At 34.7% G+C, this 18,393-nt stretch overlaps 5 protein-coding genes across 7 annotated transcripts; 2 read left to right on the forward strand and 3 right to left on the reverse strand.

The window, feature by feature from the left end:
• Nucleotides 1–2,366: 2,366 nt before the first annotated feature.
• LOC111016354 (putative serine/threonine-protein kinase WNK10) lies at nt 2,367–6,491 on the forward strand. The gene is made up of 7 exons (XM_022291734.2): nt 2,367–3,100; nt 3,821–3,858; nt 4,005–4,232; nt 4,322–4,542; nt 4,635–4,792; nt 4,873–5,275; nt 5,367–6,491. The coding sequence occupies exons 1-7, from the start codon at nt 3,047–3,049 to the stop codon at nt 6,254–6,256; spliced, it is 1,992 nt and encodes a 663-aa protein (XP_022147426.1). The 5' UTR covers nt 2,367–3,046; the 3' UTR covers nt 6,257–6,491.
• Nucleotides 6,492–7,051: 560 nt separating this feature from the next.
• Nucleotides 7,052–7,786, forward strand: LOC111016403 (protein yippee-like At4g27745). The gene is made up of 2 exons (XM_022291804.2): nt 7,052–7,315; nt 7,417–7,786. The coding sequence occupies exons 1-2, from the start codon at nt 7,223–7,225 to the stop codon at nt 7,642–7,644; spliced, it is 321 nt and encodes a 106-aa protein (XP_022147496.1). The 5' UTR covers nt 7,052–7,222; the 3' UTR covers nt 7,645–7,786.
• Nucleotides 7,787–8,234: 448 nt separating this feature from the next.
• RS31 (RNA-binding (RRM/RBD/RNP motifs) family protein) lies at nt 8,235–11,109 on the reverse strand. Of its 2 annotated transcripts, XM_022291700.2 has the most exons (6): nt 10,978–11,109; nt 9,531–10,043; nt 9,297–9,409; nt 8,989–9,218; nt 8,612–8,890; nt 8,235–8,523 (listed from the first exon to the last, which is right to left on the reverse strand). In XM_022291700.2, exons 2-6 carry the CDS (start codon nt 9,577–9,579, stop codon nt 8,493–8,495), a joined length of 702 nt encoding a protein of 233 aa, XP_022147392.1. In that variant the 5' UTR covers nt 9,580–10,043; nt 10,978–11,109; the 3' UTR covers nt 8,235–8,492. The 2 variants fall into 2 exon arrangements, with proteins under 2 accessions (XP_022147392.1, XP_022147391.1); XM_022291699.2 differs by lacking the exon at nt 9,531–10,043 and having other exon boundaries at nt 10,978–11,097.
• On the reverse strand, nt 11,020–15,103 carry LOC111016399 (Pentatricopeptide repeat (PPR) superfamily protein). Of its 2 annotated transcripts, XM_022291797.2 has the most exons (4): nt 13,823–15,103; nt 12,726–13,311; nt 12,209–12,263; nt 11,020–11,103 (listed from the first exon to the last, which is right to left on the reverse strand). In XM_022291797.2, the coding sequence occupies exons 1-3, from the start codon at nt 14,747–14,749 to the stop codon at nt 12,247–12,249; spliced, it is 1,530 nt and encodes a 509-aa protein (XP_022147489.1). In that variant the 5' UTR covers nt 14,750–15,103; the 3' UTR covers nt 11,020–11,103; nt 12,209–12,246. The 2 variants fall into 2 exon arrangements, with proteins under 2 accessions (XP_022147489.1, XP_022147487.1); XM_022291795.2 differs by lacking the exons at nt 11,020–11,103; nt 12,209–12,263 and having other exon boundaries at nt 12,663–13,311.
• A 151-nt stretch (nt 15,104–15,254) lies between these two features.
• On the reverse strand, nt 15,255–16,352 carry LOC111016400 (ATP synthase delta chain, chloroplastic). Its single transcript, XM_022291798.2, has one exon. It carries the CDS (start codon nt 16,121–16,123, stop codon nt 15,389–15,391), a length of 735 nt encoding a protein of 244 aa, XP_022147490.1. The 5' UTR covers nt 16,124–16,352; the 3' UTR covers nt 15,255–15,388.
• Between the last annotated feature and the right edge of the window lie 2,041 nt (nt 16,353–18,393).

Raw genomic sequence — 18,393 nt, forward strand, 5'->3', positions numbered from 1 at the left:
ATATGGCAAAATATTTTAATTTTGATTTTTGGAATTTTTATCATTCCATTTTTATCCTTATGATATCTGATATACACCCGATATATATCTGACATATGTCTGATTGATGTATATCTAATATACGTCCGATATATCTCTTATATACGTTTGATCTACATCTAATGTATATCCGATGTAACTCTGATATACATTAGATGTACGTATTATATGTCTAATATACATCTAATGTATCTCTAATTTATGATATACTAAATATATTTGTAATGATATACCTATATATATCTTATCTGATATATATATATATATATATATGATGTATCTCTAATATACATTTGATGTATATCAGTGGCATACTAAATATATTTGTACTGATACCTGATATACATCAGTAGATCACATATACATCAATGTTAGATATCGGTAGATATCAGTACATATTATTGTTATATCAATGGTAAATTAGAGACATATTAAGTATATATCACATATGCATCAAAGTTATATTGGTGGTAAATCATATAATTATAGGAAAAGTTATATTAGTATATATAATAGTTATATCAATGGTAAATTAAAGACATATCAAGTATATATCAAATATATGTCAAGTATATATAAGTGTTATATCAGTATGGTAAATTATATAATCATGTAATAACTTATATCAATAGAAATCATAATTATATCATATGTTTATCAATGGTAAACCACATTAGAAGTTATATGGGTAAATATCATATATATATCAAAATTAAATCAATTGTGGTATATCAAAGACATATCAACAATAATATATTACACATATACTAGTGGTAAATCAATAAATAGTAAATAATATAATCATATAAGAAGTTATATCAGTAGATATCATAGTTATATCAATGATATATCAGTTGTATATCAGTAGTAAATCAGATGTATATCAAATATATATCAATGGTATATCAATGCTACGAGGGTAAATTTGTTATTTCCTTAAATTATTTTGGCATATTTGTAACTGCCCGTAATTTTAATAGTTATTCAAATAAAAATTTAAAAATAAAGATGGCAACACTTATCACAATTTTTACAAAAAAGGAAAAAAAAAACACTTATTACAATTAAATAGAATTTAAAATTTTATCTAATAGTAAAATTTGAAAATTTCCTTAAAAGTTTTTTTTTTCTTCTTTTTGTACCGTTCCTTCAAGTTAATTATATTTTATCCATTCATAATTTGTCTTGTAAGAAAAAAAAAATCTTGTATATATACATATTTAGAAAAATTAAAATTAAAGAGAAAAAAGAGTTTCCTGAGTCCTGTGTATGGGATTGGGCCATTGATTTGAAGAATCGGCCTACATGAGTTTGGGTCGATGTAGCCCGTTTTGTAACCTTAAATAGTAAATACCTTTTTTTCTGTTTTTATTATACTAAACTCTTACATGTTTCGTTATTTTTAATTTAAGCTTAAATACTATTTTAGTTTATATATTCTTTATTTTAATGATGTATTTTCAAAATATCTATTCTGATATTTCTAATTAGTCTAATTAGTGTATTTTCAAAACATATATTTTAATCATAAAAACAATTATTTTGATCTCTCACTCTTAACTTTTAATCTGAATCACTTTAATCACAATTTTAACGTGACATTCCACTAATTACATTTCTTAAAATTTAGTCATAAATTTATATTCAATAATTTATAATATTTATATATATATATATATATATATATATATATATAATTTGTATTAAACTTTTATAAATAGGGACTAAAAGTTGTACATATTTTAAAAATTTTAAAAGTGTAGAACCTAAATGGGAGAAAGTTAAAAATACATATACAAAAATAAATCAAAATAAAATAATGTTTAAACACTTAATATAATATAAAAACTGCATTTGGACGTGAATTCAAACTTAATTCCTTAAGCATTAAGCTATTATGAGTTATGTGGGGTTATAAAAGGTATTTCTCTATTGTTATAGAAATAGCGGAATTGTAATTATTACACCTACAATAATTTAGAAAGCTTAAAGCTTATCCTCTAGATAATTTCTAAACGACAATTTTAATTGGTTTAGATTGTAATGCAATAAATTAAAACTTGTATTTCCATTTTAGAGCTCTATACAAAATTAAAAAATAAAAACGCTGAGTTCGGTTGGACAATTAAAATGATAATTTAAAAAAAAAAAAACGGTGAGTTGTAAGCAAAATTATATTTTTTCTTTTTTTTTTTTATAACAACATTGAATATTCCAGAGAGAATGAAACGACGCCGTGGAGACGTATCGTCTTCTTTCCAAATTTGGTTGCCATTGAACAGTTTCTTTTTTGTGGGGTAATTTTCATCACTTTTTTTTTTTTTTAATTTTTGATTTTTGATTTTTGATTTTTGATTTTTGATTTTCTCTGTTTTTGCCTCTCTTTCCAGTTTCCAACCAAACAAGTGTTTGTTCTGACCTTCAATTTCGCAAATTTTAAAATTCAGAAAACAGGATTTTGGATCAATCTGCATTCTGCAACATTTTCATCCCTCTTTAATCCCAATCGGATTTGGTTTTTAATTTTCCTTTTCGAGTTTTGCCCTTTCAATTCGCAAGCAAGTTCTCTATTTTTCTGCAAGCATTTTAGTTTTTTTAGGGGGTGTGTGTGATAAGTCGACAAGATGGTGTTTGAGAATTGTGTTGTTCTTTAAGGCGGAAAATTTTTGTATGGTATGGAAAGTGGGCCTGCTAATTCTAAAGATTCATCGCCTGTACCCTTTGTTATGGAATGCCGATTTCGCTTGCAATCGGCATTCGATTCTTTTTGCATTGCATCCGAAGCGTTTTCTGAGCATCGTCGTTGCCGAATTCCAATCTGGGTTCACCAACGGCGATTGCTCTGATTTCTTAGACTAACAATTTGACTCCTGGAAGTTTTGTCATTTTTTCTCGTCTTTCTTTTCCCCCTTTTTTTCTTTAAATCCTTCTCTTTCTGGTAGCGACATCCCTTTTCTAGCAAACATGAACGCGTAGCTGACCGAAAATTAGTGGGTTATTTGGAAGTATGGAATCTCCTGATACGTTCGTGGAGAAAGATCCAACTGGTCGATACGTTCGGGTATGGCTTTTATGACCCTTGGATTTAATATTTCAATCACATTCGCTTCCTTCCATAAGATAGCTTAGTTTTTTGCTTGATGGGCAACAAGAATTTTAGTTGCAGATTTTAAATTTTTACGCACATGGGTCTTGGAATCTTTTTTTTCATTCAATCCCTGTTGTATCGACTCATTGTTTGATATTCGACTACATTGAGCTATATTAACATTCATTTGTCTCGAGATTGTGCACAGAGTTCGAGATTACATTTTAGAAGTTTTTTTTTGTTCTTAGTTTCGAATTCCCAAATAGCAAAATATGTGCCTTGGATAGGGGCAGCCCAATTGATAAGAGTTTGAGGTCTTTTTGTTATACTGGTTTAGAGATCTCAAGTTCGAACCTTCCGGGAAACTTAATACCAAAAACTCTTGATGTCTCTCGGATCCAGACCTTGGGGCAGGTGTGGGTGCCCTGGGGAAGTAAAGCTCTAACTCCTAGTAATTAAAAAAAAAATGTGCCTTGTGATGCAAGTTTCCGTTTCAGGACAAAAGAAATATAACCTAAACTTGTTTTTGATTGGTTATATTAAAATTGAAGTCTAAGCTTATCTATTAAATATTTTTCATTAACTACGAGGACAAGTTGTGTGGCTCTGTCTGCTTCTGGTTTTCACTTTTGTTTGCTTTAGTTATTTATTTAGACCTATATATTCACTTGTTTCCTCGTCTGTGGAGGACAGTACGATGAAATCTTGGGAAGAGGCGCTTTCAAGGCAGTGTATGGTTTCTAAGACTTGATCACTCTCTCCTCGTTTTGCTGTTTTTTGGACGTCTTGAATGTATTAACTTTAGTGGAGAAAATCCTATGAAGGATGCTTTTATTTGGTTTCTAATAATTTCTGTTGCTTCCCCCCATATATTCAGTTACAAGGCATTTGATGAAGTTGATGGAATTGAAGTTGCCTGGAACCAAGTAAGGATTGATGGTTTCTTGCAGTCACCTGAGGATTTGGAAAAGTTGTACTCCGAAGTACATCTACTGAAATCATTAAAACATGAGAATATTATCAAGTTCTACAATTCTTGGGTGGATGATAAGAATAAAACAGTCAACATGATCACTGAGCTCTTCACATCTGGGAGTTTGAGGCAGTATGTTTTCTATTTGAGGTTATGTATTTAGTCCTTTTATGCTTTAACTAAATTTTCTGTTTGGTTATCATGTGCCTTTTGGCTGTCAGATACCGTAAAAAGCATAAACATGTTGATATGAAGGCCATAAAGAATTGGGCACGACAGGTTCTCCGTGGTTTGGTGTATCTTCACAGTCACGATCCTCCTATTGTTCACAGAGATTTGAAAGGGGATAATATTTTTATTAATGGAAATCATGGAGAAGTCAAAATTGGAGATCTTGGATTGGCAATTGTCATGCAGCAGCCGACCGCTCGAAGTGTCATTGGTATGGTAACAAATTAATGTATCACTTGTTGTCTTAATCTAACTGAAAAAGTAAAGGGAAAAAGTACTGAAATTCTTCCTTCTTTATTCAAGGAACTCCTGAGTTTATGGCTCCTGAGCTTTATGAAGAGGAGTACAATGAGCTTGTTGATGTATATTCTTTTGGTATGTGCATGCTGGAGATGGTTGCCTTTGAGTACCCATATAGTGAATGTAAAAATCCAGCTCAGATCTATAAGAAAGTTACATCTGTAAGTAAAACCAATGATCATGTCACCTGTTAACTGTTTTTACCGACCATAATTCCAATACTGACATTCTTCTTAATCAGGGTATTAAACCTTCTTCCCTTGCTAAGGTAACTGATCCACAGACTATGGAGTTTATCAATAAATGTCTGGTTCCAGCGACTGAGAGACTGTCTGCAACAGAGCTTCTTAAAGATCCCTTTCTTCGAGTTGAGAACCCAAAGGAGTCGACACGTGATCCCCTACAGTTGCCTAACCTCATTCCGAGATCAATAAATTTGATGAAGAGTGAGCCTATTTCCATGGACATAGACATTGACCACAGACAAAATTCGTTAAGCACTTGTGCAGGAAGCAGTGGTGAGAGTCCACGCCTTCCAGTCATGGAATTCCAAACAAAGAATAAGAACCATGAGTTCAGATTACGTGGAAATAAGAACGACGACAACTCGGTGGCGTTAACCTTGCGTATTGCAGACTCAAATGGTAAGCTTAACTTTGAGACCTTTCCATTCTGCTATGTGATTGATTGTCGTTCATTTCTGATTATCCACATTAACTACACTTCAACTTCCAGGTCGAGTGAAGAATATTCATTTTACCTTTTATCTCGATTCTGATACTGCACTATCAGTGGCAGCTGAAATGGCTGAACAATTGGAGTTAGTAACTCATGATGTGGATTTCATAGCAGAATTTATAGACTTTGTAATCACAAAACTTATACCTGGTTGGAAGCCTTTGTCTGATTATTCCTCAAGTGAAGCAATAAGTCTTTGTGGCGGCCCCTATATACTTACAAACACCAAATCATCTGTCCCATCTACATGTAATTCAGTTTTAAGTGGGGTTCTAGATGGGTTGGTCGAACAAGACGTTTCATCTGGGTTAGTGAGTACTCAAAAGGACTGTCTGCAATCTGAGGAAGAAGGCTGGACTGATGGCTTTCCCGATAGTCATATTTTCAATACTGGTGGTTGCCCTTCTCCCAGTTTGGGTAATTTTGAGGACATCCCGGATTCACAAGCTTCATTTGCATCAGAGACATTGGTTGAAGATAGTTCTACCACAATCGGTAAGGTGATAGATTGTTCCAATATTGATGGAAGCTCAAAAGGCTCGAGTTGGTCGATTGCCGATCTAGAGCTCCATGGTTCATCATATGTTGATGACAAGTTGCAAATAAATGGTAGTGATGTTGGAATTTTCACTCCCATGGACTATTTTGTTAAGAATTCAGTCATGTCATTGCCTCTTCCAAGTGGAGTTTCTACTAATGTGATGAGCTTGACGAGCAGCTGTTCTTCGCTTTCCTTAGCGGACAAGGATCTGGAAGCTGAGTTCAAGTTGGAACTGAATGCTGTAGAGATGTATTATCAGCAGCTGTTCGAAGAGGTTTCTCGGATGAGGGAGGAAGCACTAGAGGCCACCAGAAAGAGATGGATTGAAAAGAAACTTATTCATTAATTGAGTGCACGTATAATACCACCACCATTTTTTTTCCTGTTGGTTTTTTTCTTTTTTTCTTTTTTTGTTTTGTGACTCCCTCTTGAAGAACATCAGAGGGACGACCTGATAATGTAAAACTTGAATCTCTGTGCTCGGCGCGTCTCGTTTTCTAAGAAGTCGCTGTCCGAAAAGTGGATTCTTTTTGTACTTCAGGAGTTGAATTTGCTGTCAAAATGGATATGATTTTCGCTGACTTCTTATTCGCAACTTCTAGTGTTGAGTCTACAAAATAAATGCATAACTTTGGAGTTTGAGGATATTGACTTCGATTCTGGAACGACCTTTGTCCACTCAATGAGACGAGCCAGGAGTATAATACTGATAGGCAGCAGTAATGTCTGTAATAAGACTCAAATTTAAAATTGTATGAAACCCATTGAAAAATGCCCATGATTTGATTGATGGTCACTCCTTGATTTAAATTTGAGTGTTAGTTTAACATCAAAATATTATCTTCTTTGATATTCAAAACCAGAAGAAAAGCCTAAAAAAGAGACTACTTTGAATGAAACTTTATCTATTCATATATTGTGGGAGTTGAAATGTCTCTGTCAAGAAGTTTAGTTTGGATTAACAAGTAAACAAAAAAGAAATAAATACAACATATGAATCAGCTTCGATTAGATTAGAATAATATTGTAAAGCAACAAGGGGGATAAAATTATAGAAGATGTGATAAATATCGTCATAATTCAAACCCATTATTGTATTTTTTTCAAGAAGGAAAAATGAAAAAGCAATTGAATGGAATCTTGATCAATTTTATGATATTATTATGGTTAAGAAAATCCCTGAATCATCGGCGCCATTTGGCAACTCCATCCCTTTAAAAGAAACAAGTTTTACATAGTTGGGAAGCAAAAATTAACGCCCTTTCTAATCCAACTACTTCTCATCGGCGAAGGAGAGAATCTGGGAACATCAATGGCGGATTCGATCGGTGAACGCTCCTACAGTTGCCAAAAGTGCGGGAACCGCGTATCAAGAAATGACGACATTATTTCCAAAAGCTTTCAGGTGAGTGCAAAATTTCCAAGATTTCGTTATGGAATGATGCATGAAAATGGATGGTTTTGGGATTGAATTAGAGATGGGTTTGCGTTTTGTTTTTGGTGTAGTCGAAGAAAGGAAGAGCTTTCTTGTTCTACGAAGCAAAGAATGTGGCAATGGGGCCTCAGCAGGAGAAGATGTTCATAACAGGCCAATACGTTGTTTCTGATGTATTTTGCAGCGACTGTGGGGAGAAGTTGGGTTGGAAATACATCAAGGCTTATGACCAATCGCAGAAGTATAAAGAAGGCAAAGTGGTATTGGAGAAGTTCAAGATTACAGATGAAGATTCCTAATTCCTAATTGCTTCTTACTTTTTTTGTTTTTGTTTTTACTGCTCAAACTTGAGTTATTTTATGTTTCTCTGTACATATCCGTAAATGGGTCTCCAATTCAATGTTAAACATAAACATAACATCACTTGATTTCAAGTTGCCATCCAAGGGAACAATTTTGGTTTCTTTTTGACAGCAGAAACTTGTTATGGCAGTTGGATAATGGAGTGGAACCTCTTGTAGAAAACCCCTATCCAAATAGATAAAAAGAAGTCCTCGAAACGATAAACGAGAAAGAGAGGGTTTTTTTTTTTTTTTTTTTATTTCAGTCGCATTACAAACAATCTAAAATGATGGCTTCTTGAGAGGAGATTGTCTTGTAAAAATTAAAATTTTTATTGGAAGAGTCAACTCTACAAACAGAAAAGAGCATTTAGAAGCAAAATCAGTTTCACGCTTACAGAAAAGAGGTGAGTTTTCAATACATGAATTAAATTTGCAGCCCAACCACAGCCAATAACGGACACTGCAATGAAGATGATGATGGGCCCGTAATCTACTACACTATAATAACTCAACTCTTATAATAAAACATTATCAAAGATGGATAATTTCGCAAAACTACCGTACCATTAAAACTGTTCCAACGTTGTAATTAAAGTGGAATTAGCATTGACAGTGGAGACAACACAATCACCTTGACATGTACTAACATCACCCAGCTAGTTAAACAGAGATAAACGTGTATCTCATTGTCTTAGAATGAACTACCAACAATACGGGTTGTACAGAGAACTAGTCACTATCTTAAACACTCCATCATATCCCTAAACCTAAGAATGTAACTGAAACTTAAACGTTGATTTCCTTCAGGTTCTTGACCGCCGAATGGGTGAACGACTGTCAACAAAGACACGAGAGAAAAGGGTGGTCAGCTTCAATGACAGGGCTAGTAATTGAAATGGAGGCTGTGGTATAATATACATACCTACGAAATCTACCATATTCAGGGCTTCGATTTCGACCATAATCAGGACTCCGGCGGCGTTCGTAAGGGCCATTATACCTATCATACGCAGGGCTGCGAGCTCGGCCATAGTCAGGACTAGGTCGACGTCGAAATGCAGGACTAGGTGACCTCCGATAAGGACTACTGTCCCCAGGTCGTCCATAAGCTGCTCTTCGAGGGCTCTCATCAAACGGGTCACCCCTCTCACCATCGTCCCTCAAAGCATACTCAACAGACACAACCCTGTCTAATATTTTGCTGAAAAATAACAAAGGTATTACAATATTTAATATCCATTGCAGATCAAAAAAATGGAAAAAAAGCAAGCATGTGGAAAATTCATAAATAATGCTTACCTCATGTGGGTACACTCAAGGGCTTTAGTTGCATCCTCTTGTGTCTCAAATTGCACAAATGCAAAGTTCCTTCTTATGCGAACATTGAGGACCTTTCCATAAGGTTCAAAGTGTCTTTCAATATCACGGACTCTGGTACGAATTGGGTCAAAGTTGATCACAAACAGAGTTTTGGTTGGCCTCTGATTTGCAATTGACTTGGATCCATCACGATGACGACCTCGTTCACCCTAACACAACAAAAAAAAATGTAAGATATAACCACATATTGAATGGGATAATATGGAGACAGAGAGAGAGATCTCTACCCTAGCCCATTCCACAGACAATCTGCGTCTATCATAACCAAATGCCATATTATCAAGGCCACGAATGGCATCTTCCGCATCCCTCTCATCTTCAAAGTAAACAAAAGCAAAACCTGCAAATTAAACTAATTAGACATACACCAAGGTAAGATGTCAGATAGTTATCCATTTAGCAGCTATGTCACTCAACCTCAAGATTTCTTTCCCTGGGATAAACTATAAAAAGTACAACACCTGCAAATATGGGAGGACTGATGCACATATAGCGGTAGAGACGTTGCATGATGAACTAAGATGGTTGCATACTAAAGGTTTAAATCCAAAATTTCAACCATGCTTCGCCTTTCACACAGCACGAGTTCAGAAATGGAAGGCATGGCATGGCATGACAGATTTCATTTCAGCCACTATTATCATATGGAAGGCATGGCCAGATTTCAGTCATGTCCTATGATCAGTGATGATAGGTAGGCAAGGCATGAGATAAAGATCAATCCATTAAGACGAGTCTGGTGAATTGCAACTTAATTGATGAGGCATGAGATAAAGATCAATCCATTAAGACGATCCTGGTGAATGCAACTTAAGTGATGAGGTAGATGAATGACGAATGATTGATTGAAGAAAAATCAGGATGATGCTATCTGTAGGAGAGGCTAGCAGGAAGTTTCCTTCCAAATTAATTATTATGCACAGATGGTGGTGAGCCGATATAGTAGCTTGGCTCATTTTCCTTAGTAGAAATTCCTGCGTCAAAAGAAACATCTTATATGGAGGTTTTCCCCATAAAATAGTAAATTCGTGTCTGCCATCAATTTTCCATCAGAAAAGAGGACATTGGATATTATCATAGCATGAAAGCTACGCGTCCATGTCACAGAACTGGGTTTTATAATTGAAAAAACATCAATTTTAGTATTATTAGTAAAAACATGACATTACTTTCATACCTAGTTCTAATATCAGTGGAGCAGCCAAAGCCACGAACACAAATACCATGATTTAATAAACCAATATACCTAAAAAGTGTATTAAATCATTGACTAATATATCACTAAGGAGGGTTAAGGATCTCAGCATAGCAGGTGAGGGCCAAGGACATTACAGTAGTTAACAACAATTTAAACTCATAACCCAGAGTAAGCAAGATTGGTTTACAAGGAGAAGTAAAGATGATTCGAATGATCAAATTTGAGCAAAGTCAAGAACAAGTAACTAAAAAAAAAAGATAACCAACAAGGACATTTGAAGATGGGAATTACATACCACACTATTTAGTAAGACGTATATCCAAAGAGTCATCCATCAATACATACATAACATACAGACTGAAATGTATACCCATAATCCAAATGCAATATCCGATCGCAGGTACTTAACCAAGATGAGCACAATAATATCTATACATAAATTAGCTTCGACGTCAAAACTTGCTAACAAAATTTTCAGTTTGACAATGTACAAGAGCAAAAAAATTAAGCACGCACCTCAACCAACCCATTTCATCATTTGTAATACAAATAAATAGTCTTAAGAGTAACAATTGACATTAGCAATTGGTTTAAATCTGACCATTAAAATGATCCTCATAAGAATAAAATCTGCAAAAGTTATGACCAATTTCATAATAACTTGGTTAAAGACGAGCATTCCATACTATCACAAAGAAATTGCAATATACCAGATTTCATGTCGATCCTTTCAACTCTCCCATATTTTGCGAATAACCGCTCCAGCTCCGATTGCCGGGTGTCATACCCAAAGTTCCCAACAAATATCGGCCTCATAGTTGCTACTGTCAATCGCGCTGTACAAAACATTCAACCCAAAAAAAGCGAAGACAATAAGTTAACAAGATTAAACAAATAATAAGTGAAAGAAGATAACAGCTTCCGTGAAAAAAGATTAGAAATCAACTTCATCAGCATTATGCTATCAATTTCCTTTACAGCCAAACCAGAATAGAGAAGTGACGATTATAGGGACTAAATGAATGCGTGAAACAATAACTTACTCTCGGGATTTGACCAGAAACAGAAATAAAACGATCAACTAGCGTAATGAAGAAGATAGAATAGCGTGGATCAAAGGATTGAAGAAATCAAACCTCGCAGATTCTTCGATTCGAACGGGAGAAGAAAAACCCTAGGAGAGAAACGAAGAGAAAGTCTGTGTCTTTTCGATGAAACCCTATGTAAGCCGATTGATTCTTTTTAAATAGCCGAAGAAAGCCTTAGCATTGATACCGGACGAAATATTTCGACCGTTCGATTAACTGACTTTACATAGAATGTTTTATTGACCGAGGCTTCACCGTTAGATTGCCAGAAGGGGTTTTCGGGGATTTAAAAATATTAGAACGAGAAGATGGTTTGGGCCTCAAATGAAAGAAGGCCCAATTCTGAGCATTGTTTCGGTTTCTAAACTCTAATCTCTATTGTAAAATTAAGAAGCGAAGTAAATCACTACGAACAACGGGAGAAAACAAAATTAGATAAAATATAAAATTGAAACATAAAATAAAATAGAATTTTGGAATTTCAAACTAAGTTTTACTCCAATTTCTTAAATTGCATCATTTTAAAATGAACCATGAATTGTCACTATTTACGAACAGGACAACCAAGAGGTGTAATAATTAAGACACTAATGATATGTAGAAAAGAGACATACACCGGAGATTAAGCACTTGGGAACACTAAGCAAATGGAAAATTTAGACACATGAATCAATTCAATAATATGTGGAGATTCGAATCTCAAACTATCGAAGATATCTATCTCAACTAGTTGAAAAAATTGTCTTAAAACGATTAAAAAATCCTAAATACTATTGTAATGAGATTTTGAATGCATATATTTTTTTCGATAGCATACTACATCATATTAAGTATTAAAGCTAACTATATGTACCGTGTTCCTCCTTTAGGCTCCTCTCCCAGCTCTGTTTTTTAGTGGGGATTCATTCCTGAGAAGGAAACTTTTAATTAGATGTAAAAAGAAACTAATTTGATTTAACAAGAATTAGTAGAAATTCCTGTCTGGATGCTGCAAAATTTCGTGGAGAATTAAATGGGACAGGCATGGGTAAGTTTATGCATTGTCGTGCCCGACCCCTTGAACACCCCTATTTATATGGACATCTTTCAATATTATATCTATTATTTTATTCTTAACAAGCTCCACACAATCCCAAGGCAAAATATACTTCAGAAAAATTATGGAAATCTTGAATTGTGTCACTGACATCAAATTTTTAACAACCGGGAAGAATTCACATAATTGATAATGCAAAAAATCAATAGAGAAAAGCCTGACTGCCATTGGATAAAATAATAAGATAATTAGTAAAGTGACTGAATATAAATAGAAATAGCATGGATCAATTTCATACTAATTCATTAGATAAATGAATGGAGTAGTTCTTCACCTTCATTCTGACTATGAAGTGCAGGCTTCTGAAGTTTAATAATTGAATAAATTCCATGAAGTAAAGCATATATTTCATCACTCTTCAGATGTGATCTATCTTCTACAATGAACTCATGAATACCATCTCCCACTTCAATATAACTATACCCTGCTCTCTTTGTAATATGTCCTCCCTTCATCGTCTTCCTCAGCCTCGCAACTCCGCGCCAATCACCAGCCGATGCATAAATGTTCGAGAGAATGACATAATTTCCAGGGTTCCACGGCTCGAGCTTGAAGAGAGACTCAGCTGCTACTTCAGCTAATTCGACACTGCCATGGAAGCTGCAAGCTCCCAGAAGAGCTCCCCAAATTACAGAATCAGGAACCATAGGCATGGTTTGAATGAGATTGTAAGCTTCTTCTAGTTCTCCAGCCCTGCCTAATAGATCAACCAAGCAGCCATAGTGCTCTAATTTAGGAGCAATTTGAAACTTACTTTCCATTGATTCGAAGAGTTGTCGGCCTTTCGCAACCATGCCCCCGTGAGTGCAAGCCAAGAGAAGACCTATGAATGTAACGTCATCAGGTCTTATTCTTTGTGTCTGATGTAAGAAAGATTTGACACTACCGATTAGTTGTTAAGAGAACACACATAAAAGATAAAACATATGATAATGTATCAATTTAAACTTTTAGATTTAGCAGTAGTTTGAATGGTATCCGAACAGGGAGCTTTGATATGGTAACCGGTTAGATCTTTAATGAGTTTGAAATGACTTTTTGAATGATAAAGAGTGTTTTTAACCGATTAAAAGCACTTCTAAAATTTCTCATGATATATGATTACAGAAAGTTACATGGTTAAAAGTTATTCAACACTTAAACTACTTTTACAGGAATAACTTAACTAGTGCTTCTTACAAAAGTGCTATAAAATGTTTATACAAGTACTTTGCTAGCATTTTTTAAAAAACTATATCAAACTCGATATAATTTCCAAGCCCACAAGTTTGAGAATAGTGTTGATTAAGTATAACATAGTCTTTGAGCTTAGTCGTGATTTAGAAACTAAAATCCAAACAAGATAAAGGCAGAACAAGACAGAAGGGTCACCAGCATTTGATCATAAAGCTCCATAGCATGGCTGCATCTTCCATGGACAGCCAATCCCATAATCATGGTATTCCACGAGCACAAGTTTCTTTTGCTTCCAATCTCATCAAAAACTTGTCTAGCTTCCTCAATATTCCCGCACCTGGCATGCACTTCCAGTATAGCATTACTTACGTACAAGTTTTTGAAAAAACCATTATTTCGTGCGTATGCTTCAATCCTCCTCCCAATATCCAACGCCCCAAGCTGAGCACAGGCAGGAAGAACACTAGCTACGGTAACCTCATTTGGTTTAATGCCTCTCTCATTTTCCAATCTCAGAAACATCTCCAGTGCCTTGGCATACTTGCCATTCTGCGAATACCCAGATATCAATGCGGTCCACGAGACCACATTTCTTACAGGCATTCGGTCGAACAATTCTAACGCTGCCCCCATGTCCCCGGACCTTGAATAGCCAGCAACCATCGAGTTCCAAGTGGGTATATCTCTAACAGGCATTTCATCGAACAGTTGGCGGGCAGACCTCAACATACCCAATTTCGCGTACATGTCCAACAACGCCGTTAAGGCAAATACATCTGAGGCAAATCCCGACTTACAGAAATGGGCATGAAGCATCTGACCTGGGAAAACATTTTGAAGCGAAGCGCAGGCGGCAAAGAGAAAAGTGAAGGAGTGCTGGTTCGGTGAGCAGCCTTGCCGGCACATTTGGTAGTAAAGCGACCAACATCGGTGGTGCTGACCAGAGGAAGAATACGATTGAATGAACTTGTTGTAGAGAAAAACAGAGGGCTTCGGAATGAGGTCGAAGAGGGCGCAAGCATATGGCAAATTTGGGATTTGGAGGAGTTTCTCGATGAGGAATTTTGTGTAATCTACGCCGCTTCTGAGGCCGTACGCATGAATTTGCTTCAATTGGTTCATAAGAATCCTACACTCGCAGAACTTGAAGATGGACAATTCAAAATTTACCGACTTTCTGGTTGGGCGTTGAAACAAAATGGACTGCGAACCAATTCTTCGCTAAAATTGGAGCAAGCAATAGAGAAAACTGAAAAGGGAGTATTCTGGGCTGGGATTGCTTTTGGGCTTCTTAATATGGGTTCTTCTTTTATCATGTGATTCGATCTCCAATCTTCAAATGAGCCAATTGTCTCCTTTTTTTTTTTTTATTCTTTTAACCTTGCGTATTTGTTCATAGAAATTTCTTCAGTTTAGACGATAACATTTATACTTACAAACATAAAACTGTTTTCAATTGGTTTCCATGGACTATGGAGTACAAAGGTTCAATATTTTGGGTTAAATTATCATTTCAATCTTTATAATCTTTAACACTTCGTTTCAACTTGGTTGGATAGTTTTAAGAGTTCCATCATAATATTCATGGTTGGGTTAAATTTTCAGCACTTCCATCAAAAGCTTATACTTGTAGACTAAAAGCACTTCCATTGAAAGCTTATACTTTTTCTGATTCATATGAATCTCAAACTGACCAAACAAGAACTTGAAAGCTTCTGCAATTGTTCATGAATTACAATCTTCTCTAGCTAGCTAATTTATCTACGCCATTAATCCGCCATGAACGAAGCTTCTAATCTTCACCTTGGCAGCCCCGGTGAGGCTCTGCACATTCTTAGCAATCCCAAACAACTCCTCTTCCTCCATTTTTCTACTCGAAGAAACCATAACCACCTCAGTCCCACAAAGCTGATCATAAATCCTCTCGAATTCGCTCAACACCTCTTTCAAAATCCCCAATTTCTTCTTCTCAATCAACATCTTCGTCAGCCTCACCACCGGCCTCTGAAACCCTCCCTTCGCTGCAATTTCTCTCACCAATCCCCCCTTCTCTTCCTCCCCCACGAACGGGTCGTTTAAAATCCCTCCGATTCGCTTCGAGAATCTCCCGACGTCGCGCGCGACCGAGTGAATCGACCCGGCCGATTGAGCTACATCGACGAGGGCGGCCGCGTAGCCGGCGGCGGGTCGGCGGTGGAGGACCGGGGAGGAGGAGCGGCGGGGGGAGGGGGAGAAGGGAAGCGGCTGAAGAGGCTTGTGGGTAGAGAGAAAATTTGGCGGTTTGGAGATCGAATTGGATCTGCTAGAGGAGGAACGATGAGGAAGATGGGCGGAGTTTTTGAAGTTGAAGAAATCGCGCGATGATGAGTGGAGAGTCGATGGAACTCTGAGGGTTGATACAGAGCTCGTTAGGGCATCCATGGAAGACGTAGAGAGAGAGAGAGAGGGCAAATTCGAAGGGGAAGCGCTAGGGTTTGGGTGAATCTGAAATTTCATTTCGTCTCCATGGAGATAAGAAGAGATTTTCAGCCACTAATTTTAGGTTTGGAATCTTATCTGTTCTCAGTGTTCTTGTTCGGCCATCGCTGTTCACTGAGCTTCGTCAATGGACGTAACTCCGCCATTGCTGCTCATTCTCGGCTTTTCGTCTGAAGCTCTGCTCCGATTTTGCTTTCGCAGGTCCACGAAGAGATGATTTTCAGACAGGGAGACCAACAACTGTAGTTTAGGTTTAAATTTCATTTTACTTAATTTTAAAATAATTATTATTCTAGCAATAAACTTTCAAAATACTTATTTCACCAAGTAATTACTTTACTGTTTAATATTATTTTCTATTTAATCAATCATACACAAATGACTAATTACTCCTTTTTCGAAAAAAAATACACTAATTACTTTAACTTAACTTCTAATACATGTCCAAATATATGCGTTAATACATCTCAAAGTCATGTTGTGTTAAAAAAAATTACGTTAAGGAAAAAGGAAGGATTATTTTCTTCAGATTCATGCTAAAAAAAATATTATTTTCTTCAATTTTAGAAAGAAAGAATGAAAAAAAAAGCGAACATTTTAAAATTTTAATAATTAAAATAGAGTAAAATGGAATATTTAGATCTTAAAATAAAGGTTTGGATAGGTAAGAAAATATATTTTGGAAGTTGAATATTATGTAAATCTCAAGTTTTTAGAAACTAAAATTAAATTTGGTTTATTAATAAAATAATATGCGACTAATTTATTTATCTATGGAATATAACAATTATTTAAGAAGATATCCCACATCTTATTTATTTTTATTTTTTTCAGCAGTGAAGCTATACTCGCTTTGGCCATGCATCTTGTTTATTGAGTTATAATCACATTATCTTTTAATATTAACTTTTACTATTTAAAATTATTATTAATTGCGTAACATGTTTCTTCTAGAAAAAAACGTTACATGTTTTAGTATAATATGGGATAGAGATTCGAATTCACAACTTTTTAATCAAATATATATCTCTTAATTATTTTGTTCCCTATTTAAATTATTTTTAACACTAATTTTATATCCAATGAAATTATTTAATATAAATTTATAGCTAAATGATATACAGGGACCTATTAATTATGTAACGTTAAATGATAAAAAAAAAACATATAATTTTCATATGGTGGGGAATGTGCAAAAGAAAAGTATTGGTAACAGCGGCGTATAATGAGTTTGGTCGTGCATGTGCACGTATTAGTGCTATATTATTAATGCCAGTCACGTGTGTATGGATCCCTCTCATTGATAATATTTTTTTTTCTCAGTACAGACACATTAATAATGTTTACATCATACCTAAATTTAATTAATCACTACTATTTAATCTATACATTTTTAAAAATTTCATATAAAATTACAAAATTAGTCCATAAATTAAACTTTGCTTGAACTTTCAATTTTTTGTCAAATAAATTTACAATAAGTCAAAATTCAAATTTGATTTAACATGACTCTATGATCGGGAAACTAAATTTGTAATTTAATCAAAAATTTATTTACATCTACCCAATTGTGCAATTAATAATTAGTGATTTGGAATGGGCTTCCCCAACCTCTTCTCTTATTTCTTCATACCAAACTACTTAACTTTATTAGTATAATTTATTTATAAAGCAATTTGTGTATATTTGAACCATTGATTTAGAAAAAATTTAATATGTGAATTTTCATCTAATTATAAACCAATTCAGCTCTATAACTTTGACTAAATAAAAGTGCAGACATGAAATGATTTTAATCTCTTTTAAGAAGAAAAGTTTATCAATTTGGCTTATGAAGTCAACTAAAAATAAGTTACTTACCAGGACCAGTTATACAACATTTCAAATGAACAAAATAGTGAATTAAATATGAATTGCTTGACATTTGGATAATTACAATCCCTAATAAAATAAAATAATGTAAGCTTCTTTTCTTCGTACCCAAATATAATAAATATTTGACCTTTTGACAATAAATCCATCAAAATAGTTTTTAAAAAAATGATGTATATGTATATAAATTATAAAGTTGAATGTCTAAAAGTTATTTTGGTCCCCTACCATATGCTTTGATTTATTTTGCTTTATGTACTCTCAAAATATCTAAAAGTCGCTATACTTTTAAAAAATTACTATTTTGATTTCTATTTGAACATTTTTTAAGTTTAATTTTATGTTCAACGAAATCATTTAATATAATTTATCGCTGTATATTTCATGAAATATAGTTAAAGAAAATGTCACGTTAA

This window comes from Momordica charantia, assembly GCF_013281855.1.
Source record: "Momordica charantia cultivar OHB3-1 chromosome 5 unlocalized genomic scaffold, Mcharantia_2.0 BLBB01000005.1, whole genome shotgun sequence".
Lineage (NCBI taxonomy): Eukaryota > Viridiplantae > Streptophyta > Magnoliopsida > Cucurbitales > Cucurbitaceae > Momordica > Momordica charantia.